Genomic DNA, 26,735 nt, shown 5'->3' with positions numbered 1-26,735 from the left:
CTTCTACTCTCCTTCTGGAGGTGATAAAAGGCTCAGTCCCACAAAGTACTCCCGTTCTTCTGGTTCTGCAGATTGGTGTGAGTTTGGAGGGCACAGAAATTTCTAGTTGTTGTTCAGCTTTGGGCCTTAAAGATCCTTAATTGGATCATCAAATTCAGAGTAGCTTTACAGTTTTTGTTGTGAGTACTGAAATTCCCATTATAGTTACTATGGCCAAGATACGCCTGGAAATATTCAGGGGTGTAGTAGGGGGTAACTCACTTCTATTTGTATGAGACAAAACTGTTAGCAGTGGGGAAAATAGTGGATATAAGGAGATCTTTAGTATGTTGAGATATTAAGACAGTTTAGAAGACCTATCAGATAAAAAATACAGAGTGCTTTTATACTGGAGTTGGACTTAATGGACTTGATCCTTGTGGGTCCCTTCCAACTTAGGTTATTCTATGATTCTATGACACCCTGCCACTCCATCCCCCAAAAATCATCTCTTGTATTTGCAAATATAAGGTTTTATGAAAAGGGCAATGGCACAAATAAAACCCCCAAGACAACAACAAGAAAAAGCAGATTAAGAATGTTGGTGAGCAATAGAAAGGAGTTAAGTGTCCATTTATAAGACATTTCATCTGTTACTTTAGTACAGGCTCTTTTTAATTTGTTCTTTTGCTTTTAAGCCGGGTCTGAGACTTATCAAAAGATTACATTGGGGAAAAACCTCCTGCAGCATTTTTTCATATACTGTACCTTAAAAAGAATGTGTGAAATTCAAGATTGGAAAGTATTATACAAAAGTAGTTTTCCTTTTTTTTTTTTTTTTATTAGCACATTTTTCCTCAAACCTACTTCTCTACCAAAGTCTTTTTTCCCACAAGACTCCAAAGGAAAAATGACATCAAATGGTAAAATCCTGTTATATGCTATTTCCAGAAGAATCCATGGAAATCTTGAATATGATTTTATCATTTGCACTGTAATGTTCCATTTTAACAAGGAGCAATATACTGAAGAGCATTCAGTTGCTGAATACTTGATGGTAAGCAAAAGCTGATGTTTCTGTGAATATTACACAGCGCTTAGGAATTTGTAGCACCTCAGATCTGTTGTACGGTAATAGAAGTTAGAAATGGAAAACTCTTGTCATATCAGCTTGACCATCTTCCTGACCACCAGATTTTTGTCTTCATTGTGGTACTAATTTGCAAATGTCATAAGCCTTGTGGCTTCCACTACTTCCTCAGGGAAAATACATGGCATTAAAGCAGCCTTGAATATTCCTTTCCTTGACTTCATCTTCTTGATCCTCTTTCATATCTGTATTACTGAACAAGTCCTAATGTTGCTGTGCCTTTTGCTGTTTTGTTTCTCTCCCTCTCTGCTGTTTTCTACAAAATCACACAATTATTTATGCCGTTTTTTTTTTAATTTCTTCTATTTTGTTATCTCTTTCTGGTACTGAGGAGCCATGGACTTACGGGTACTGTAGGCTATAATGGACATGCTGGAAATCTCTACTGCAGAAACTTATGTTTATGTACAAAGGTACTCAGTTGTTCTGTGACCCTACCAGTTAAACTCATACAAGAAGCACAGCACAGGCCCTAAGTACAAGTTTGTGTCAGACTCTTTATTAATGAAAAAGTGAGGTTCCCCCCCCCCCCCCCCCCCCCCAGCCCATTAACTTAGTAGATTTTATATTCTATGTTTCACTGGAGGTGGTGTTGAATCAAACTGCCTGTACTTTGTATAAATGTATCATAGATAGATTTGTTGAAAGCTTCATTCTAATAATGATATCATGCATATTAAGAGGATAACAGGACTATTTTGACTTAAGTTACAGGTACACAGTAACAAGAGTAGAGGTCTGTGAATAACTGGTTGGTTTGTTTTTTTTTTTTTTTTAAGTTTCTGACTTGAAGAAAAAAAGATTGGAAAATTTGTGGTTTTGGGACAAGCTCCAATGATTTATTCAGGTTTCTTTTTTTCTCCTCGAATGAAATATTTCACTTTGACTTCATATCACCTAACTTATTTTAAATACATAAATATATACATACAAAGGAGTTTATTTACTTCAGTGTGAAATAAAGATTCAAAGGAGTTTTTAAATTTTAAAAAATGCTGTAGTTATTTAATTTTTAGCCAAATTGTTCTGATAAATTCAGCAGAAAATAGACCTATGCCTTATTTGACCTGTATTTACAGATTTCAAATGAAAATATTCTCAGCAAAAAATTTGCTTGATGTTAGCTCAAGTGACATTATGTAGATGAGGAATGTTTGAAGAGGGAGGTTGTAGGTCTTCCAGAGATCAATTATGAGTTGCAGCTAACCTGTAGGAGTAGAAATTGACTCTAATATATATATATATATATATATATATATATATATATGGTATCCATGAAGGCTCTTAGATCTTCCTGCAGGCAGACACTGGGTGGTTGTCTCCAGGAGTAGAATTCACTGCTATTCAAATGAAAATGGTGGAAAATCTTGCCCTAAAGCTAACCTACCCCTGGAGTTTTTCCTATCTGTCATGGTGATCGAAGATAAAGGACTTGTTAGTAGTCAGCTGACTGGTTGTCTGTCTGGCAAGTCAACACAACAGCACAACGAATCAGGCAGGCAAAAGACTGATTGCTACGGCATTGCTTCTCCCCAAGAAAAAGCCAAGAGCTATGTACACACTAAAAAGACCCTGGCTTTAATATATTATAGTCTTTTTTAATCTCAAGGTACATGGTCCAGTGGTGGCTTGCTTCTTCTGAAAGCAAATTCTTAAAAACTCAACATTTCTGAAAAACTTAATAGGATTGTGGTTTGCAGTGAATGGGAAGATATAGGCATGATGAAGAATAAATTGAAGCAATGGTGTTTGTATGGCCATAATTACTTAAGTCTTAGATTTGTATTGTGTACATTTGGCTTAGAAGCAACTGAATTAATTTACCACCCTGACAAAAGCAGATAGCTAATTAGAAAGAAGGGAGGTTTGGCTACTGAAAAGCAAACTCATTTGTAGGATTTACTTCCTGGCAAGAAATATCAGTTCCAGCTGAAATGTGTCATTTGTGACTTCTTGAGATCATCTCTAAATGAAAAAAATCCATTCTTCAAAACCTTTGCACAGCTTTCCGAGAAAAATGTCCAGGATTTGGTGATTGTGGAAAGTCAGGTATTTGGAGAAAATGAGTGTTTTTCATCCAAAATTTTGGCGTGATTGAAATTATGCTTCCTATAGTGATGATCATTGACATAATTTTAGATAGTTAACTGGATTTTTGAAACAGCTTGGCATCACTACAAGCATACTCAGTTTACTCTGTATTAATTTTTTGCATTTATTTTTTTGTTGTTTTTCCTCAGTGGAACTTAAACCACTCTTGTTAGAGTGCTGCTTACAGCGCTCTACATTGCTTCAAATTAACTAGCATCCCGTTCATCTTGATCTCCTTAATATCTGTATATGTAAGCTGGATTTGGTGGCTTGGCAGCTCTTTGGTTCTTAGAGAATGTGTTTATTCCAACTGTGTTGTATGTGGAGTGCATGTATATATACATACATATATATATATATGTGTGTATATATATATATATTTATATGTACACATGTGTGTAACTGGGGTCATTAGAAGAAGAAGCTGTGCACCTTGGGAAATTTTTGTGTTGCTACTGATGTTTTTCCTGGTTTTCAAATTTGGTAACTTTATGTGAGAAATATTTCATATGTCCTGGGCATTTTCCCAAATACGAATCAGAAGAAAGACCTAAAGGAAGCATACTGAGGGCTACTGAGGGCTAATGCCTAGAGGCAAGAATGCACAAGAACTTTGTAAGTTGTTAAAACTTAATTTAAAAAAACCCCTATGTGGGCACTTGGTAAATGTTGCCTTTGTCATTGTTACCTCCTTATTAACTCCATTGTGTTACACAGCTACTACATGTCACTATTAAGTCAGAATGACAAAAGGAAGACTTTAGCAAGGTTTTTGTGAGTTTTGTGGGAATAGACCCTCCTCTTTCCCCATGGACAGAGCTGCCCCTTCTACCCCTGCTATTTTGTGGTATTTAGAAACTTAGCAGTGGATATCTTTGTGTAGGTTGGATTTGTCATGTTAGTCGCAGTTAGTGGGGGGCTCATTTACAGGGATGGAAATGGTTGTCTCACATTATCCACTCTCTGATGTATATGGTCCCTTAGGACAAAGCAAAGTTCACTGAATTAAGCCCTTTCAGTTACACTAAATGAAAAACAAATTTATTTGTTTTACACAATTCTTTAAGAAATGATTCAGCCATGCTTCCTACTTATTCAGCTACCATCACTCCACTTTCTGGTACAAAAATCTGAGCATTTCTAAATTATGTGTGCAGTGGTTAGTGACTCACTGGTGACTTGGGGAGGCAATGCTGAGGCCTCTCTCAGCTTATTAGCCCATTAAAAGTGATACAGAATACCAATGAAGTCAAATTTCTACCATTAAAGCAGTATAGGAAAGTTTGTAGCTTGTTGATTTTACAGTAATCCATTTTTTACTCCTACTAAACTTTCTCTGTTTGATAAGCTAGACTGGTGCTTTCCTCAACTTTTTGAAAAGTCCTTTGGATTGTATTTACAGAATGAAGGTTAAATACTAAGAAAAAGGAAGTGGTATACATTTCCTCAAGCAGTTTTTAATGAAAAGAAAATTATTAGTAATGAATAGGTGAGCCTTCTTGAAAGAAGAATTATGATTTTCAGAAATATGACTTAAAGCTGCTGGGAAAAATCTGTCATCTTTTGTTAACAAAAAAGCTATTAACTTTGGTCTTTTGGAACATTTAGTTTTGGATCCAAAATTTTATGAAGAACAGTTACTTTAACACTGTAGTTTGTTCTAAAGCTGTCTTATGTCAGGTCTAGAAATAGCAATACTGACCATTAGGCCATGAGACGGGTGGGTTTTTTTCCTCTTTTAGGTGGGAATAGCTGAAGAACAGGGTGCCTCCCTTTTCTAACTTAATCTGAACTCAAAATAACTTTTGTCTTGTTATAACAGCTCTTTTCTGAGTCACTGTATGAAAAAAGAGACTGGAAGTATTGGATATTGTAGATCAAACACTTCAAAGCCAACTTTGACTTAGTTTTATGCATGCTTTAGAGTAGACTAATGTACAATAGTATCCAGGAAACTCAGCCAGTAATTCATAAGGGTCCAAAATGTTCTCCTCAGGATGAATCATAGCAGCATAAATGATAGGATTGGAGAAGATTCTTTAGGTCATCCAATTCAAAACCTGTGTATCTTCCTTTCCACTATCCCCACTAGGATTTCATCTGCCCTATCTCTGCAAACTTCCCATATCCCTGACTCAGCCACCTCCCTGTGTAGTTTCTTCCACTGCCTAATTATTTAATCTGAACATCTTTAAACCTTACACCATCATGCTCAGTGTGAACAACTTATGACTACAGAAAATTATTCTTTCTCGTCCCTTCTGCCATCATGTTCAAATATCATCTCTCCCTTTAAATGTGTCATTGGGTTGTTTATGTTGTTGTTGTTGCTGTTGTTGTTTTGGTGGTTTTTTTTTCTTCTAAGTGCATGAACAATAATCCCAGGAAAGTTGGGGTTTTTCTGCTGTCTTTGGTGCTTCTGTCACTGTAACTGATTTTCTTTGAACTTTTGGTTTTCAAGCCTCAAAAGTACATTTTGATCTACAAGTGAACTTTCTGTGACTCAATGATATGCATGTATTAAGTCATGCTTTTGAAGAGGTAAATAACATGCCTGAAGTATTCTGTGTCTTTGTTTATAGAAGCTGCTTTCTTGAGGGTGCTAATTGACAAATACATGACATTTGAGGGATTCAAGTGACTTTTTTGGTGTCAGATATCCTCAATCTCATGTTACTAATCAGGATAGTAATATAATCATGTATTCTGACTCTCTTTTGAAAACTGAACTCCAAAAGCTCTTGCAGTTGCTTGGAGTTGCCTACTGCTGAGTTAAAATTTATTGTGATAATTTCCAAAAGCAGCTTTCCAGTTTGTAGCTGTGCTAATAAACAGGGACACAAACCTTCCAATATACATTTCTCTAAGTGTATGTGCTCAGACCAGTGTTATTATGATAGGATTGTTGGATGCTCTATAAAATGAAACACTGAGAACTTAATAATGGGGGATAGGAAGATGAAAGGAAGCTTTTTATTCCTGATGAAATGAGGTAAAGAAGCCTTAATCTTCAGAATTTATATTTACACCCTGTATTTTTTAGGATCTGCCTAAGCTTGTTGGAATATGCTAATGAGAAAACTCTCTGATGTTAATTATCTCATCTGCTATAACATAGAATGTGCCAGTTAGATCAATGTGACATTTATGTTGTTCTTCTAGATGACTAATAAAAGTTGCATGTTGGAAAAAATACAGGGTAGAGGTGGGAAGGCTGATTATTGCAAGCTGTATTTTACTGATTATGTATTGCGTTCCATTTTGGAGTTGCACAACAGAAATAGCTGCAGTCTGTGCCTCACCTGTCAGCTCACCTCTCCCACAGTTTACTCATGTAGTAGTTCTTTGATCCATGCAGAAGTATGCCAGGTTCCCTGTAGCTGGAACCTACATAGCTGTTGCACAAATGTGTGTGAAACCAGGGTAAATCCTGCTCTGTGACTTCAGTTCTGCCAGCCAGTAATTACAGTAAATGTGTTAGATTTAGTAGATCCAGGACTTTTCGTGAAAGTAACCATTCATGGTTCACTTTGGCATGGCAATTCATAGAAACAGACACAAGGGTTATTTGTAAGAAGTTAATGTCAGGGAAGTAACAGATTTTGAAGGCAGTGTCTTGGGTACTGGGCACTATTTTTTGTCTCAAAGAATTTTTTTTAAGTTTATAATTACATTTAATTTTTAACAGGCCATGTTTTCAGCCTAACAAAGGAAAAAAATGCATTATGATATTATAGCCTTCTCATTGAGAGTTATTTTTCCCCCCAGATATTTTTGTAAACCTCCCTTCTTTAATTTCTGTTTTGTTATGCTTCTTAGAGGTCCTGTAGCCAGCCAGTCCTCAAATGTCAAGAGGTTGAAGGCACTGTGCAGTGGCAATGTCATGGCTTAAATGTGTAACACCGATGCACTGTTGGTAAACTCTTGGTCTGCGGTAAATCTGCAGCCATTCTTTTCGGGTACAAAGAGCTGACCATGGTCATAACTCTTTTTTTCTGTTTCTCATTCGGGTTTTGTGTGTGTCCAGCTTTTGTAGGAGTGTGCAGCAGGCAGTTTCATGATTCTGGCACTATTTTCCTTGACTATGGCGAGAAAGCAATATATTCTCTGATACTTTTTATATGCAGAGCTCTAAACAGCTCAACAAAGCTACGTAGTCAGGAACAGTGTTAACTGTAGCTTTGCAGTGGTTTCTACACTGCGTTGAGCTATAGTGTTTCACTGCCAGTGCATAACTTGGACACAGATACTTGCTGAGGTATCTGTGCTCTGCAGAAGCCCTGCAGAAGCACACAGTGGAAAAAGTTAAAGTTTGTTATTTCAAGGGTGAGTTTCACGTAGTATCTCCTATCTTCTCTCATGTTTGTTCATCTCTTAGTCCTAGAGCAATATTTCTTTCTCCTCAGCATTTGTAGCTCATCTTGGTTTCCTATAATCCACAAGTTTCATTATCATGCTACCTACCTCCTTCCCCGTGATCCTTACTGAAACAAGATGGGACCTGCTGCTGGTCCCTTTGGCATCCCAGCATGTGCTTCGTGATTAGAGCTCTGAACAAAAGAATGGCCATTTGAGGGCTGACCTTTGGAACCCCAAGTCAGTTCTTAACATGGTGCTTTTAATTGTCCTTAAAAAAAAAGTAGCGACTTCAGTAAGGGGAACTTCTTAGGCCCTTGGGGCCTTGGGCTTCCAGCTGTTGCTGAAATTTTACTGCTTTTGTCTTTTGTATCTCAAGGTTTGAGATAGCATTTGTTCAGTTTAGTGCCATCACCCATGAAAACCACTGTAAATACTAAAATCCCTGAGCACCAAAAACATTGGAAGAATAAAATAAAAGCTGGGAAATAAATCTAGATGGTTTTGATCATGTGAAATTGCACAGATCTAAATGAAAGCATATTGATTGAAGTTTTTGTAGGTTGTTGGGACTAATTTCTGTGATTGCAGATGATTGTTAAAGCAGTTAGGCTGACAGGAGACTGGTGGCTTTGGTTTAGAACATTGGATGCTCAAATTTTATTCTGCTGACCTGCTGGATCATTTCATTGTGTGGGGGAGGGATTTCAGCCTTCTTCAGAGAAGAGGGAAAAAATGATATCAAAACAAATCTCATAAAATCTGTGTGTTATTTTATTATTACTCATATATCATTTGGAGATGGTGCCAATTTATTTTGGATTGCTTAAATTAATTAAAAAAGGATTTAGGTCAAATCATTTTCAGTCCAAACTAAGAGAGCATATATAAGAAACTGCTGGGTGAAATAGCCACTTTTAATTTTAGTCATGCAAGTATGTGTGTGTACAAATTTGTGTGATTATCCACTGTTTTCCTTCTCCCTGGACATTTGAAGCAACTTTTTACGAGCCTCTATCCCCTTTTCAAATTCCATCAGGTTCATTATTGCAAAGATTATTTCCTATCCAAGACTGTGTAATTTCTTGAACTAATATTTGAAAATGGGAAAAACTCATTCTCTTGGCTTAGGGTAGAAGTTATTGTCAATACAAGAGTTTGGCTATTTTCCTTTTGCCCAAGCTGATACTCATAAATATGCATTTGTATAAAGATGTATATATATATATATATATTTTTATGTATGTATATATGTATGTATATCCTTGTTAATGAGTGTTTGCATTCAATTTCCTATTGTTTTGCACCTTGTACTGTCACCTTTTTTTTTTCCCCCCAGAAAAAGGGACAGGAAAAATGCAGGTAGATTGGAGTAGCTGTGTCTCAGATCATATGCCCAGTTGTTCTCTGTCATTTTTTTTCTGATGCACAAGTAGTTCATGATTTTGTAGTTTCAATTGTTGTTGTCCAATGATGCATATAGAAAAGCTGATGTGAAATTGCCTTTATTGTATTTTTTTATTTTCTGAACTTGTGAGTGCTTGAATTTGCAAGTTAAGCATTTTTATCCTAAGTGTTTTGCATGTAATAAATTGTTTCCTCCAGCTATAACCAAGGCTTTCACAAACTGATAGAATCAACAATATAGTGCATGTAGCTGCCAACTGCACTAAATTTTTAAGCATCTCCTTTTTGCTTTACAGGTCTGTCTGAGGATGCAGCAGAGGAAACAAAAAGCCACGAACTCTGACAACATCCCTCAGGAGAAATTTCTGTGTGATGCCAGATGCATTTATAATGCAGCAGTACCAATCCATTTTACTCTGTAGTGATTGCAGCTTCCAGAAGGAGAGGACTGTGCTAATTTATATAAAAACACAAAAGTTCCACTCTAATAATTTGGTTCGTTCTCCCTGCCAACAGCTATCATCCTTCCTGTGAGCAAAGTTTAAGCACTAACCCAATTGTGGTAGGGGTGTTGTGTTTTGCGATTTCTCATCCCTTTCTAAGGATTCAGTTGACTGATCAAAGACTGTTTATACATAGTTAAAAGCAACCTTTGTTTCAGGATATGTTTTGTCTTTTTTTAAGAAAAGATATTCTGAACTGCACCTCCCTTTGAGATTATATTAACATTTGTTATATCACAGTTTTGACAAAAGATAACTATCTCGTTTCCTCCTGTACTAACATTCATGATTCCAGACAGCTGAATTCACCACCAGGAGAAAAACTGGTAATCCATCAACTCTTTTCTCCCCTCTCTCATTGCTTATACAGACTCCTGCTCTCTAGAGATATAGAGTAAAATATGGTTACTGGACATAAAGGGTAAACCCTTTTGCCATTAACTATGATGCTATGAATGGGAGTAAAGTTTACACTGTAAGTACCTTGAGCACAGCAACATGTGGATCTTTTTATGGTTACCTGTGATTTCTGTTTTTCTTGTCAGCCAGTCTGCTCTAGTTATGGGTAAGATTTTCAAAAGTAACTACCAATTTTTGAGTGCCTTAATTTTTATTAATCCAGTTGGAGGGTGCTTTGAGTGCTGTGTATTTAGAAAGTGCTGAATATTCGCCTTCGGAAGGTCAGGCCCGTGCAAGGTGCCTGAAATACAACACCAAACAATTGAGGCAAACTTTGAGAGGACCTTGGCCTAGAGTTTAGAAGAGTCAGGCTCGTGTCTGGATTTCTGAGAGAGAGTTGAGATATTACTAAAATACACTTGGTACTGAAAATAACCGAGACCTGAATCAAGTGTATAAACAGGCATTTGAACAATTGTTGCTAGTTCATACCAAAATATAAGTTGCAGTCTCTTGGATGGCAGGTACAAAATGCACTGGTAGCTGCAGTTTAGTTTGTGGTAGATGCAATTGCATGAGCCATCTCCACATCCCACACTCCTGTTGGTTTCCTCAACAGGGGTTCACCAGCTCCTGCTTTAGCTGTAGTAAAGGTCCCTCCAACTCATTTTTGTGCTGTTTCAAAAGAGCTTGTAACAGTTGCTGTGATCAATACTAGCTTGATCTATGAATCATAAGGAGACATTATTTTTCAGAATGTCTTAAGCCATCAACCTTCATCATCTCCCTGTCTACTTTCAACTTCTTTTCATCCACCCACCCCTAAAACAAAACCAGCTTTGCAGCCCTTCTGCATCTGCTGCTTAACCCTCTGGCCCTTCCCTGGCTCAGTACATGATATAACTGTTTCAAGAAGCCTTTTTCAGCATGTTAGCTATTAAATAGCTCAGTAGCCAAGGAACTGGGTAAGGTCTCTGATACCTCTAGGGCTGAAGTGAGCTGTAACTCCCAACAAAAATGACTCTGTCCCCCAGGAGACCTCAGATTTATCTACAAGTTGTGGGGCCAGAAATCTTGCTTCTTTCCCAGGAAGGAAAAATCCTACCCCCTACTTGTTATGGAGTGATTCTGCTCTCTGAGTTTTCTTCATTCTGATCCCTCCCCCATGGTTTTTGTCGGGAGGGTGGTATCCAACCCATTGTCAAAGTACCCTGCTGCACTGTGAAAATTACACAATAAAATAATCTCCTGTAGTCTCTGTACACACCTCAGTGACCAAAGAAAATCCGTGGAGAACTAATCAATTACTGTAGCTATTAGGCTTAAACATTAACTATAGATCTCAAATCTTTTTTTGTCCTCTTGTCAGCGGCTATCAGGGAATCTAGAAAAATCAAGCACAGTTACTACAGAAAGCCCAAACCATAATGTAGAATCCTGGACCAAAGAATCCTAAATTATAGGCATATAATACAGCTGGAAAGTACACTGCTATGAGACTTCTGTGAAATATATTACGCTGTCATGATTCCCATTATTGAATGTGATCCCAGTGCTCAGAGCTGCCTGGCTTCGTTGGGACTTTAGGGTAATTGACAAGTAGGCACTCAGGTCAATTATATTATCCACTCTTATTTAAGTTATTTTCTGTCATTTTAAGATGTAATGCCCAGAAGCACTCTTATTTGCCTTTTCTGCTCCATGCTTTGCAAAATAAGGTCTCATGAGAATAGTTTTACAAAAAAGAGAAAATATGCTGGTAATAAAGCAGAGGGGGAAAGGAAGGAAAAGATAGAACTGTCTATAGTACTAAAGTATGACCTCTTTGTATATTGTGCTAAATTGCAGTGTTTGATAGTATCATCAAAATTTAAAAGTTGCATTGCATAAAAATTACTTATTTTCCTCCAATGCCAAATAGTCCATCTAATTCAGAGGAAGGAAGTAATTGAAATTTAGTCATTTATGCAGCAGCCTAAGAGGAAGTATTGGAAAGTAATTCTTAGCAGTTCTCAAATGTAGTTTGAACCTTTAAGAAAGTTCTTTTTGGCTGGAAAAAACTCAGGCCAATTACAGGAAGTTTGGAAGCTAGAGAGGTGTAAGGAATGTAAGGAAACATTGCTGGTTTGGGAGAACCATATGTTTGGTTCTCATCAGCGATGTTTCTGAGGCTGAGAGAGGCACTGGTGGCCAGTCAAACTGCTCTGAACAGGATTTTAGAATAATGCCTGGTCAGCTGTTCTGGTCAGCTTAAATATGCAGCCTATCTGCACATTTAGCTATTTGAGTAGGATTTTATAGGGTTTATATGGTTTAGTCACAGACTAAAATTAATTTTAAATGACAAATTTATTGGAAATAAATCTAAAAGGAATTTTGTGACATTTTGAAAATAATACTGTGAGTCATGGCATCTTTATTATCTAGAACTTTGCAATACACTTTCTAAAATAAGTCCTAACATAAAGCATATATTTTTCTCTTAAACAGGTAATACTTCTTAAGTTTATTTTCTTGATAGAAGTGTATTTTCAGAATATTATTGTCCAGTGGTTTTTCTTTAGTTTTGTTTTTCTGCCATTGCATTTTAGAAAAACAGATTAAAACAATTACTGCTTTGATGACCAAAATCTGGAGGTCTGGACGCTGCTCATCTTTTGGGCTTTGTACACAATGCTGAGATGAAACTAAGACTGTGGTTTCCAGCCCCAGATTCATTCTTCTGTCCAACTATTATTCAACTGTGACACAGAAAAACAACATTTCTCTTCTTTCAAGGGGTTGGGCTTTGCTTTGTAATGTCTTGTTATTTTCTCTTCTTCAGCATTTACTGTACAGAGAGAATTAGAGATAAGTTTTGATATACTTGTATCACTTATACAGAGTAATTTACTGCCATAAACTGAAATTTGTTGAGCAGAGATTGTATTTCTATGTGAAGTTCTTCCAGCACTGGAAAAAAAAATAAAAAAAAAGTCACAGGGTATACATCATATTGAATAAGTATCTTTCCTTTTTATCAGCATCTTCTGTTTATAAATAATCTACTAAAAAAGAAACAAAACTCAAAGTACAAACAAAAGTACTGTAAAATATATGACATACTCCTGAAACCAAGCTTCTGTATCACTTCTTCATTTGAAATTAACCCTGAGTTTCCCATAGCTTTGTTTGCTGTCACCTATTCACATCTTGGTGCTTTCTTCATTTACTCCTTTATAGCCTAAGGTTACTCTGGTATTTATACAGTGTCTTCATGTGCTGTTGGCAGGTGACTTGGCACCTTTGCAGCTCAACGGTAAAGTTTGCACAGCATTATGTTGTTTCATGAGCCTTGATCTTGTTGAGGGCACATGCCCACAGGGCCAGGCTTGTACATAACAAAATTCACCCAAGAAGGAAGTGGTTGTGAATGTGTTGTTTCAATGAGAATTTGTCCTAATACTCTAGGTAGACCAAGTTCAACACGAGTTTGTTATTTATATAAACACTGAAAAAATTTGCTTTAGAGTCTTGAACCTCCTCTCTATTTTTTTTGTTCCCTGTCTTGTAAATTACTATAATAGTCAATGGTATTGGGAATGATTGTTTCTACTGCTTTGCAAGACAGCTGGTTGGTTGCTGCATAGAAGCTACTGACCTGGGGGAATGTGCTTTTTCCAGGAGACCAGCAGATCACAGCAGAGATGCTTTGCATTAAATGTATGGCAAGTGCTGTAGTTAATAATAGAGTGGAAGCACAACCCAGCTAATTGAATTGACCTGGTCTTGTCTGACAACGTGTCCTGACTGCTCTATCTTTACATCTGCCATATCAAGGAATACGAACAAATGCAACAGGAACTTCGATTTAAATAAGTATAATTGTTATTTTAAAACACTCTGGTATTTTTCAAGAGTTTCATGTTGTTGCAATCAGGAAAGGGAGTAAAATGCCAATTTATTTTCATGTGCAGTTACTGTAGGTTGGTGTTTCTTCTGCATGATTTTGGATGTGTTTGGATTTACTATGTCTGTAAGAAGAGATGAACCTGCTGTATTGAAGATTTCAGTATCCATTCTTGTGCTTTAAATGAAAGAATAGAGCAAAATCCTGCTTATGTATCAGGTAAAAAATCACGAAAGTAAGCAGGAGCCCTGGAAGAGATCCCCACCCTCAGGCTACACCATGTAAATTGATGTTAACTCTGATGGGAGTATTTTCCAGTTTATATAGCATCAACATATTGTATTGTTGATTTGTTTGCTAGCACCACTGCAACATCACACTGTCATCATAAAAAAATGTTCCTTTGGGAAATTATTTTTTGCAAAACCAGTTAATGCTCTAGAACAATATGATAACAGTGTTTGATATTTTCATTCATCTTTATAAGCAGAATAGAGACTTGGAGTGCTTCCTAAGTGGGAATGATCAGTGCCAATCATAGCTCTCCCTCCACCACAGCTCCAGCAGACTGACAGTATAGTCAGCTGCAGAAACAAGATAAAAGCTGTTCCAATTGTGTAAGCTGTTGCCTGGCCTGAAATCTTGAAGGGAGGTCAGCCATCCTGAATCATTACTGTAACCTGATTAGAGGCCCAAATCTACTTTTCATAAATTTAAGTGAGTATTTTGCTATTGATTTTGACAGGAGAGCATCCGTAGTCTCCTACTGGAGGCTGCATGTCAAAATAAGATGACATATAAGCACCACTGAACTCCTAGCTAGATGATGTAATAAATTATGAGGGTCTCTCCTAAAGGTACTATTCCTAAAATACAATATGCATGAGGCTCAGCTAGTGGGTATTCATTAAATAGCTGCCACACTGCACCCTAGAAGTGATTGCTTCTCTGCAGAGTGATGCTGCCTGTGAAATATAGGCCCTTGCAAAATAAAACTCCAGAGCATTTTATTCATGTTACTTCAGTGACTTATAGATGAAGTCACTCCTAGGATGATGATAGCAGCTTTTCAACAATCATAGCAACACTATTAAATAGTTTAGGAAATCAAGCAATTAGCAGCATGCTCTCCCTATGCTCCTCAACCAAGAGAATGTGGAAAAAAAGTATTTCCAGGACACATTCTATTAAGAATGAACTTACTTAATTTGACATTTCATCAGCAAAGAGTTTGATCCTCTGTCATTTAAAAAGTTGCGATGGTTTCTCTAAATTGATTTTTTTTTGTTATGATTACTATTTCCTGAATTTCACATACTACTTAAAAATTTGAAACTGCAGTGTCCTCTGACTATACTGCGACATTTTATCATTGTTAATGATTGTAGCACAGGTGCTATTCTTAGACAAGCTTAGGAACCAGCAAGAGTTTTGATCCAAGGATTACTTAGACGAGTCCTCCTTACTTTGTGAAATCTGATGAGACTGCTTGCAAAGTTTACAGTCTCTCTGGGAAAGAAAGGAGGTTTTATTCTATTGATTTTAATACTTCATTCATTTTAAAGGATAGACCAGTCACACAGCATCTTGGAAGTGTTAGAGAATATATAAAAAAGTTGGTCTGTAACAGATGATATTCCAATTCATTTTGAAGTGAGCAGTCAGTAATTAATAGTTACTTCAAATGTTCACAATATTTTATAATCATGGTTGGATTCAATTACAAGAGACATAAAGGGCATTATTGTACTTTTTTTTTTCCTTCTGATGGCATAATGAAGTCAAGATCCATAAATATTGGAGAACAGTCAAGTTGCTGCATATATAACAGAAATTGCTTTTTCCAGCTGCCTGGATGTGTAGTGTCTTCCTTCCAATTGAGCAGTGAAGGCCTATGAAGTTGCAAGAATACAGCTTGGTTAATATGGTGTGATTGCTTCTGATCCAGTAGAAACAAAGAGAATTTCTCTTGGCAGTGTATTTGAATGCCCTGTTCCAGCATTAACTAGATATTTCATGGTGGTATGACATGATTCTTCCGTCATGACACTGGACTGCCTATTTCACGGTGAGAGTCTCAAAAGCAGTCAGGAGGAGTGTGACTTATGAGGGGAGCATTTCCCCCATTGTTCTGGGCAACAATATTTCAAATGTAGAGGTTTGTCCCTTCTGGCTGCTACTTAGAAGGCATGGAAGGAGAAAGAGGAGACCCAAAGAGCTGGATTCCCAGCAGAGTAATGTCCAAATGCTCCCATGCCAGATGCCATAGAGAATTTTTTTTTCCCCTATTTTTGACTCTTCTTTTATAAAAAAGTCATCCCATGTTTAACATTTATTAGCTCATTTCATGGGGAGAGGAGTCTTTGCCTTTAGTCCTTCTTCTCATCATCTATATTTTTGTAGGTAGCAGTCAGCTCTTTCAATCCTGTCATTCATTTATTTTTCCTTTTGCCTTTTTCCTACCAAATTGCACTGAGTGTAAATTGATGATTTTGCCCAGCAGCCACTTTGTAGGTGTGTTTTAAAAATCCTGAAAGAAGGAAAATTTGCAGCAAACTGCGTGTTTTGGTTAAACTTTTGAAATACAATGTATCTATTCTTCTCTGCAATGAATAACATTGCTTTCACCATCAGGAAAATAATGAATGGAAAACCAAATGTGCACTAAAGAAGCTGATGCTTTTTTTTAAAGGGCTACTGCCCAAGTATGTCATCCAATGGAGGAAAGTTGGTAGCTGCATTGTTTTTTGTACGACAGCTACCCAGACGGTGATGTGATACCTTTTATTGGGCTAACCAAAGTTAAAATTAGAACTGAGCAAATGAATCCCAATGACTAACAGAGCTTCGTGCATTTTAACCTTTCTTGCTGCTCACCAAGATGAACTTTTTCAAACGTAGCCGCTGGTTTTTGGCTTCCAGTTTACAGAATGCTGAGAGATGCTAGGCCTGGTAGGCTCCCTACCTTCAGCCTGACAATTTGATCGCACAAAAACACAGTCTGCTCCTACTTGTTAAGGATCATTGTCCTGGCCAGAAAAATAACTTCTACAGATGTTCTTCCACTTCATTGTCATTCAGAGATATCCAGAACACTGATCTGAACCCTGAAGTGTTTAGCTGAATTAGATTTCTTAGATCTCAAACCAGTGGATGTGTCCATACCTTGGAGGCTGAGGTAGGAAGTGAGTTCAGGAATTTACCTGTATATTTGTTTACTTGGATTGCTGCAGTAGAGTTGGGGGAGACTTTGACGTAACATTTATGAAAATCCGCATGCACTGTGACTTTTTGTATAGGGGTTCCTTACCAAATCATTTCCGTGTTGATTTCCGATTTGAAATTTGTTTGTCTCTTTCTGGTGATTGCCCTCGTTACTGTAAATTTTTGTTCACCAAGTTCAAAGCCAAATTATTGCTTCTCCATAACGTTTTTACTCCTGGCTACCCATCCTTCAAAACTGGTTGTACACAACCGCAAGCAGAGAAAGCAGCACAGCAGAGGTAAGTGGGTGAAACTTCCCATAAATAGCAAAGTTGTATAACTCTCCCTGATTCACCATCCCACGGGTGTGGTGGAGCAGCTCCCAAAATGGTAAACTTACTCACCAATGTGGCCAGGGGACATTTCTGTTCAGAAAAAAAAACCAGCCATAGGGCATAAGCAAAAGGAGCACCCTTCTTCTTAATTTTTTGTGCGTACTTCATCGTTGCTCGCAGCTAGACTGTTAGTCATGTGGCTTCTGTGGTGAACAGAGTATGGGTTTTATTCTGAGCAAGGATAAACGGAATCTGTGTTCAGTCAAGGCTCAGACAGTGTCCCTGTGCAGCCCCAGAGCTGTGCAGTAGCCCTTTTCCCCCTTCCCCACATCTGCACAGGCTCCCCTGTTCTCCTGAACAGAGCAAAAATGGGTTTTACAAAGCAGTTTTACTTCTCAAGGGTAAGTTTCCTGCTCCAGCACACAGCTCCAGCAGAGGTTGTGCCAGCATCCCTTAAAACTCACCACAGATTCCTGCAGCTCTGTGCCTTCACCTGGTTCATGTCAGAGGTGTATTCTGGCTCCCCTTTATGTATTTTCTACCCATTGTAAACTATACCACAGAGTGGTGCTTGGAAAATACCCATAAGCTGGTATTAGAGCTGGTATTTTTTGCCTTCCCTTACAGTTTTCTACACCTCTCTTCATCTTCACTGTGTGCCCATGGGAATGTTGTAGGGTTAGTGTACCACATTTTGCTAGGCTGAGTTCAGTCCCTGTCCTTTCCCTTGCTAAGGCCTACATTATCAAAACTAACCAATAATTTTTTGGATTGCACTAATTTTTTAATTAAACTAAAGGCCTGTGGCTCAGTGTGGGAACTCCAGATTTGGACAAATTGGTTGTGGGAGGATAGAGCTATTGTTTGGCTGTTCTCACACTCATACCTTTGCAATCTGGCTGGATCCTGCTAGCTGTAAAAAAAAAATACTTAGTTTGCATTATCCCTCTTCTAGGACAAAACAAAGTATAGTTTTCAGAGCCATCTTTTCTTCCTGATTCTTCTAGTTTGCATCATGTAAATTCAAGCTGTCTTGCCTTAATCTTTCTTTGCACTTGGGCCAGCAGCTGAAAGCCTGTGAAAGCATGTGCATTTTATCCTCTGTGTGCTCTGCAGAAACAACTTTACAAACCACAGACTATTTTAAATTAAATGGCCATTTTTTGTAATCCTATCATTACAAAGCTGAGGCTTGATTGTTGTTCTCAGTGTGCTTCATGGCAGCAAAATTCCTGCATTTTGGGAAATGTGCTGGCTATTCATTCAGCTGGAGTGGATCCAAAAGCAAAGTGTGGAACTGTTGTGAGTGCTGGCTAGTGCTCACTGAATTATTTTCTCTAATAGATGGTCTGCATTGTCATTTTGTGAAATGCTCAGATGAGAAGTCATCATCATTTGGATCATGAGGTTGATTTTTTTAAAATACAGATGCACAGAAATGGTCTTTTAAGAAGTCCACTTGTTTTCATTACTGCTGGCACAGCAGCAGTTGAAAGCAGCTCTACTGTGGGACAGAGAAACCCTCAATTCTGTAATTTGTTTTTTGATATTTTTCTTTCCTCATAGGAGCATTTATAAAAGTAAACACCTACTTTAAAACAAATCCATCTAAGAAAGTTATTGTGAAAGTTTAGAAATGCCATCCTGGGTGATCTCTGGGGAAAGGTTGGGATTCTTCATCTTGCAGCTGTCCCACTCAAGCCATCCAAGAGTTACCAATGGTCAGCCAGTCATGCAGCTTGCATGGTGTGGTCTGTAAGTATGGAGCCATTGCACATCTTTTCTCCAGAGGTCTCCAGTTGGACTTTTGGGTTTCTTCCTGTCTAGTTTCCATGACACCACTTTGTCTCAGGGAAGCCTGGGAGACCCTAGGCGCAAACAGCCGCTTAGCTGGGTTTGTGGATTATTTTAGATCTGTTGCCAGTTGGAATGTGAGGGATAACTAAATGGGGTGGAGTGTCCTCAGTAGCTTCTGGACCATGATCATGTGTCCTCAGGCCAGAGGTGTGGCTGGCTGGCTGCACAGCACTCACTGCTACCACTTTTAGAAGGCTACGGAGCCAAATGTCTCCTCTTGACAGCTTCAGGAGGCGCAGCTCCCACAGAAGAGACCCATTTCTTGGGTAATCCAACACAAAGTGAACCTTGAACTCAGGGCCACCCTGATGCTGCAGGCACCCCACTTTTGAATGGAGTTATCTTGGCTTTCTCTGGGCACCTGCTGCAACAAGTGCCTGCAGGAGAGCACCTCTGCCCATTATTCACACTGATTTCATTGGGACTACACTAATATGTGAATGATTCCAGGGAAACGGTCTAAATTATGTGGTCTATTAGCATGGTGAGCAGTTTCCAAAATACTTTCAGGACCATAATTTTCTCTGTTTAATAATAGCTGTCTCATTTATTGACTTCCATACTGATACAAGCTACCCTACCGCCATATAGACTGACTTCATTTTAATCCAAACATAAAAATAATAAAGATAATTTGATCAATATTAAAATAATATTTAACAATATTAAAACTCATTAGAATTTTAAGTAACTTGGTAAAGAGGCAGCTCAGTGTTGTTTTTCAAGTTAGCTTAATTAAAACCCCAGATCCCTTAAGCCACAAATTCTGTTCTGTCTGAAAAAAGTTTATCACCAAACAACCACTCAAAAGATATTTTTCTTTATCTTGGAAGGCCTGACAGCTGCCAACGTGAGACTGCAGAGTCTAGGTTTAAAGATACCTAAAATAAATAGTTTACACCACATGTAAATACATTTTAAAAAATCACAAGTAATTCAGCTGCCTCTCCTGGGTTTAACCTGCTAACATATACAAGACATGTGACTGATACTTTCCCAAAGTAAATACTATTCCCTGTCTCTGTTCACCTCATGCTTCTAAATGATGTATTTGGAGGTATGCTACTGTCAGACAACTCAGGGATTTGGCAAAAACTCCCTGCAGATTTGTGTAATGACACCAAAAGCCCACCTCTGGCACATTTAATGTTGCTCTCATATCTTGAAAGAGCCTTAGATAGTTGAGAGGCAGGTAGATGAATTACATTGCCTTCTGGAAGTACATTTTTTTCTCTTGACTGAGTGGCTCTGTGTTTTCTTTTTGGTGAAGGTCTGAGATTAATATGACCTGGGTAAATCAGTAGCAAAATGAAATGCATTTTTAATGAACTTCTGCTTTGTTGCTAGTATACTTTCTTATTTCTGCCCCCCCCCCTTTTTTTTTCTTTGTGTGTGTGTACACACATCTACTGAGTTTAAGCATATGCAGAATATCCAGGGTTTAATTAAGCCAGTGATGGGCAGCTCAGTATAATTACAAAATCTTGCAGTATTGGTTCTTTAATAATGGTTATGTTACTCATTATGAAACTGCATAACTTGCAGAAATTTCAGCAGATCAGTGCAGGATTACCCCAGTTTGCTCAGGTGCATTATTTGAACATATCCTGATTGACGGAGCTTTACAAATTTGCTTATGATTGTGGGATCATTGCTTTCGGTATGTGTGGTACAATCAGTCAGCAGGACTGATCGGGTATTAATGTTTAATTGAGTGTGTTTCACTTAAATCAGAAGGCAAGAAGAAAGGGTAAGGAAGATTTCATACCTGTACCAGCCATAATGTTGTACAGCCAATATACTGAAGATAATCGGTAATCAGTAAATTGATTAGGCTTTGTATTTGGAAAATAACAATAAATAGGGGTTCTTTGTAAAATTCATTTGTTTCCGGATGAAATAAGGTGTGTTGTACTAAATGCAAAGTCAGCAAAAGCTAATGTCCTGTACAGACAAAGCCAGAAGAGTGAAAAGAAAAGCCGCATTCTGAGAACAAACCAAGAGCGCGCTTCGCTGGGGTGGGAGCAAGACTCGGTGACGTCGGGGTTGGCCGGCTCGCTCCAAGCGGACCCGCGGCTCGGGAGAATCGTGGAAGCGCCGCCGGTTCATCCCGCCCCGCGCTCGGCGCTCCCAACTGCGCCACCTGCCGGCAGCGACGCCGCACAGCGCCCGCCCCGCCGCGCTTCCATGGCGGGCGCTGGGAACGAACCGGAGTCTCCCCTCGCTCACTTGGGGGTAAATGAGGAAGCCCTCGGGAAGGACAGGAGGCTCCGACTCAATGTATTTCGTTCCTCAAACCTCACCTCTGAGTTTTTAAGCGTTTGCTTGTCGTTCAAAAGCAAAAACAGTCCTGGGAGAAAGCAGCAAGAGGAATGAGCTCATGGGGTACAGGCTTAGTAGGTGATGATCTTACAGCATGCATGCCATGGAGACTTGTCTTTTAGCAAAAAATGCAACTCTTTGCCTTTCTGTGCTGGGTAGAGGCAGCTGCTTCTCAACTGGATCCTGGCGGGAAGGAACAGTCTTCTGTCACAATAAGCATATTTTGTCTTTTGCAGGGACAGAGGGTAGGATAAAGAATCTCTCTAGTATAGACAGGGTCCATCCTCATCTGCAGTCAATCAATTAATCAATCAATCTTCCATTTTGTAGAATGCTTCTTGAGTACTTCTCGTTTGTTGCACTCATCAGGTAGTAGAACAGGCAGGCAAAATGCAGGGTTTGGTTTGTCTCACAAACTGAAAACAAAGCAGTACTTCATGTATGCCACTCTTCATGTGATCTCATTAGCTCTTATCCTTTATCAGACACAGCAGATGTTCAAGGGTAAATTTAACAGAAACCTACACAACTCATGCAAAATAATTTTTATTATCTCTGGAAGGCAAGCTATTTACAGCAGTGGAATAACAGAAAGGAGTACCAGCATACACTGCTTTACTCTGTTTGCTTGGCCTGTGGCCTCTGAAACAGCTTCTGCTGGGAATCCCATCATTAGGATGGCCTCAGCATTTCTGCAGTAATTTACTTCTTTTGTTGTTGTTTTAACATATTTGATATGGACTGTTACAGCAGTCTATTGTGTCCATATTGGAGCCATATTTTCTGCTGCACACAAACATCTTTCAGCTCGAGGTACGGCTGGAGTTTGTATCCAGTTTAGTTTATGCTGTTTGGTTGGTTTGCTTTTCTATGAATACAGATGATGACGATAATTTTGAATGCTTTTGCAATCAGAAGCTCCCTTTTGAAAGTTTTGTTTTTTGAGTTCTTAGAAAATATAATTTAAACAATAGAAGTATGTAAGTATGACTGTGCCAGGACATTCTATGTTAATAAACTTTTAAAATGCTGCTCATTATCTTTATCTTGCCACAAATAAATTAAATGCTTTGCATGTTCCAGGGGTTTATGGAAAACTGTCAAAATTATGAGTTGTTTGATAAAATTTATAAACATTTATGCAAGTAAGTCTCACTGTAAATTTCAGATACTTTTTGTACTTTGCTTTTATTTAAAGACTTTGACCATATGTGATTTTTAATCCTGTTACAGTTTTAAAACCTCTTGGTGTGGTCTCCAGACCTTGCTTGCATCGATTTAAGTTTTCTGAATATTTTGCAGAAGGAGAGCTTTGTCAGGAGTACCTCTTTGACATAATCAGGCCACTCTCGAGGTTTATTAACATCATCTCTTAGAGGAGAAGTGGCTGTGCAAGAAATACTGTTTCCCCACACTGGCAGTTGCTCTTAACTTTAAAACAAGATTAAGCACTGAAGTGAATGAACATGCAAAAGTATTTCAAAGGCTGCAGCCCACTCAGTACTATGAACTGCAAACTCCCAGCTGCTCTCATGCAAGAAAGTGCCATGTCTTCATCACAATCCTATGAGTTACTACTGAGCTTCTCAATTGCTGTGTGCTGATGCACCATGATAGTAAAACACTTTCCCAAATTACAGGTCTCTCTGCAAGAATTTTCAGACCCATGCCTCCAACTACAGCAAATGTGCTCCCCCTGACCTTTGTTTTGATGGTGTAAGTTACTGGATGGAGAGTTCCTTATCTTTTGCAAGTTGTTAATAACAATAGAAATATGTAAGCTTGATCAGATATGCAACCCACCTACACTACCTTGTAAATGCATAGTCGTTTAGCAAGCCAGAACTGGAAACAGTAAGTTGTGCCAATTTACAGAGCCTTCAATAAGGTGTATATCTGGGTCATATTTTTTTCTTTATGCATAGTCTCATAAACATGCAAAGAAATTCTGTTAAAATAATATAACAACAAAAAAAGCAATAAAAGCAAGGACACTTGCATTGTTAATGTACATGTAACATGTTTATTGCACTCTTTCTTGCATGGTAGGGAAACCCTAGGACAACCTACGCCCAAGGCCTAGAAAACTGACTTCCCAAAAGAAAAAAAACAAAAGAAAGCCCACATGCTAATTCTAATGACTCATTGTTGCCTTCTGCTACTTCTGGAAGAATTTCCTAGCCCATGAAGAATGGGCCTCCTAGCAATTTAGACTTGCCAGTAAAAATCATGAAGAGAAATGTGAATGTGATCACTATCTTCTTCACTGTTGCTGTCGTTAACCATAAAGCTTTGTTTTTCTTTTGGGGTGGGTGCTGGGTGACTAGGTAATGTATGACATTCTTTTATGGCTGACCACTGGGAAAGCATCCCTGGAGAAGGAGCTGAGCTACACACAAAGTGGTAATTGTGAACAGCTACCGCTCCATCAACTGGAAGAGCCAAGGCCGACCACTAAATAGAACTAATGAACGTATCCTTTCAATAACAACTGATACCATGTAATGCTTATACAAAAGAGGTAAGTGCTTTGATGACATGACTTCTGTTTTAACGGCTGGCATACCACAAAATCTCTCCACGTATCTGATAGCAGGACACCGTTTTTCAGTGTGACCCTCTGATTTTGGTAAAATGACCACAGCTTTGAATGTTGTTTGCAATAAAAAGTACCTCTTCAAACAGGAATACAAAAGGAAAAAAAAAATAACCAACCTACCTTGAAACTTAACACAACATTACAACAAAAGGACGCTGATCCCTGATAAGGCAGGCTTGGGAGAGTGGGTAAAGGAAGAGATAAAAAGCCAAGACAAACCTGTAGCACTGAGTGGGTGAGACTAAGGTGGGGGAGGATTAGGATGGTGTATTTCCCTCCCAGGCTGGGTTTTACTTCATGAGAGATTTAAATGAGTGATCTTCCCCTGTGGTATGTCATCATTATCAATATCAAGGAAGCAACAAAGGTTGCTGCTAAGGATGAGCGTCTCTCTCATCTCCCCTCTTCCCCGATGACAGAGGAGATAGGGAACCAGGGAGATTCAGAGGCAGCATCAGTCCTCAGCAGGCTCTTCCACTGGACAGCAATAGGTAGTGAAGTATGGAGTAGGCATGGCACAGGGAGACCTAACATCCCTTTTCAGGAGGTGCTTCAAGCAAGGAAGATGGGCACATTCCTCGCCTAAACACTGCTGCTGCCACAAAAGATGCACAGATGGAGCGAGCTCACCCCACGGACAATATTTTCATGCTGCACGTGTTCAGAGGTAAGTTTCAGGCCTAATCAGTGTGTTGAAGGTGCTTTAGTGATGATCACAATGGTTTCTTTCCACAGGAAAAGGAAAAGCACATCACAAATCTGTACATATTACTTTGTGACTGCCTTGCCTTAGTGTGATTTCACGAAGTATTTGTCTTAAGTGAATGAATTATGGCAGGGATTGAGTATGATGCTCAGTTGTCACCTCTCGTCTTCATTTTGTAAAGAACTTTCCTCTTTGCATTTTCCAGACAATTTTAGCATGTTCCCTGCTGTTACTTGGATGCCTGGATTGTTATTTGATGCCCTCATTGTGATTTGTATGTTTCTCACACCGGGTGATGTTAATATTTAATGAATTTTAGACCCAGCATAAAGAGAAGATTCGATGCATTCGATAATATAAGTACTCTCCTGTGGTAGTTGTCACTTAAGAAATTATTAGGGTAGATTTATTTTTCCTATGGCTGTTGCTTCAGAAAGGCTGTGGCTGCACTGTAATTAGAAAAGGGAAATGTAACCACTGATTACAGATAGAGAAGTAAGAAAAAGCCAGTTTATCAGAAGATTCAGTACATCTTTCCAATGGAAAAAACATTTGGATTTGCAAAATCTGCTCTGGAGTACTGCATAATAAAATATACCTCAACAGGCTTACCTTTGTTTAAAATGCATGGAAATGTAAAAAATGACACTTCCCAGAAAGAAAAAAAAAATATTTCCAGGTTACAGGCATTGTATTTATATACTGAGTTTATCGTGTATTCTACACCGCATGGAGAAAGTTTAGGACCACACTTGTATTTATAGGGAATATAAAACCCTTATAATGGCATCTAAAATGTTCTACGTTCCTATTCAGCTTCAACCCATACAGATTGAAGCTGGAAGAAAAAAGTAGGTTTTCTTTCCTCAGGGAAAGGGATTTTGATAGAGATGTCCAGAAGGTGATCTGTATCAGTTTTCTGTAGTCCCTCCCATAGGTGTAATTTCAGCAGTTTTAGGACTTTTGCTTTCTACCCTAAAGATAGGTGACAAGTTGTACTGGAAGTGAGGTGTACGCATCTTGCTTGTAGGCTTTCAAGGGTTTTGGCTCTTTTTACTCTCAAAATGAACTTGCAAATCAAATTCTCTTGCATCTTAGTGGGAAGTAAAGTGTATTTGAAGCAGTCCTGTACACACCACCCTGCCATGCACCTGATTTGCCACCACTTGTAAGCATTTTGGAAATCGCAGCTCACATGCAGCCCCCAAAGAAATAAAATAAGAACGTGTAGGAATAAGAAAGCATTTTTCATCTTGCTGTCAGACCAGTTTATTTCAGAGAGTGTTCATTTCCCCAAATGAAACATCACAATTTCAAAGAAATCGATTTGTAAAACAGGCTGGGGAAGATCTGTCACAGAAGAGTGTCCTGCCAAACCCCACGAGTGTCACTCCGTCCAGACCCCGCGCCTACTTCTGAGAGCAAAAGCTGGGTGTCGCCGATGTCTATCGCTAGTACTGCCCGTGTTTACACCCGGGATAGCAAAGCGTGGACCTGCAAATGGCAAGTGTTAAGGAGGAGCTGCAGAAGCTACACCGGGGAGCGCCGGGCCGAGAGACCCGCTCGGCGGCCCGGGCTCTGGGAGGGACAGCGCGGCCCCGGGAGCTGCCCCCGGCTGCTCCCCAGCGCCTCGGCCGAGCCCGGACCGTGCCGAGCCCCGGGCGCCCCGAGGGGGAGAGGCAGCCCCGGAGCCGGACGGGGAGGGCCGCAGGGAGTCCCTTCGGGGGGCAGCGGCCCCGGGGAGCGGCCGGCTCCGGCTGCGGCGGGAGAGGGAGGCGAGGGGAGCTCGGCGGCTCCGGCCGGGCGGGCAGCCGGGGAGCGGAGCCCCTCCGCGGTGTTCCCGGCGGACAGCCTCCGAACTCTCGCTCCCTCCTCCCTCCCTCCCTTCCTTCTTTCCCTCCTTTCCTCTCGCCGCTCGCTGGCGGCTGGCAAAACCTG

At 39.2% G+C, this 26,735-nt stretch overlaps 1 protein-coding gene across 1 annotated transcript in view; it reads left to right on the top strand.

Moving 5' to 3' along the window:
* Positions 1–12,871, top strand: part of BBS9 (Bardet-Biedl syndrome 9) — a 286,092-nt gene extending 273,221 nt beyond the window's left edge. Inside the window, exon 23 of the mRNA XM_066192448.1 lies at positions 9,280–12,871. Coding sequence (XP_066048545.1) covers positions 9,280–9,326 — 47 coding nt within the window. The 3' untranslated portion in view covers positions 9,327–12,871. The remainder of the gene's footprint in view (positions 1–9,279) is intronic.
* The last annotated feature ends 13,864 nt before the right edge of the window (positions 12,872–26,735 follow it).

This window comes from Chamaea fasciata, unplaced genomic scaffold (genome assembly GCF_029207755.1).
Source record: "Chamaea fasciata isolate MVZ Bird 193981 ecotype frontalis unplaced genomic scaffold, bChaFas1.0.hap1 SCAF_1, whole genome shotgun sequence".
In the NCBI taxonomy this organism is placed as follows: domain Eukaryota; kingdom Metazoa; phylum Chordata; class Aves; order Passeriformes; family Sylviidae; genus Chamaea; species Chamaea fasciata.
Note: the sequence above shows the minus strand (reverse complement) of the source record. Positions and strands in the feature narration are given on the sequence as shown.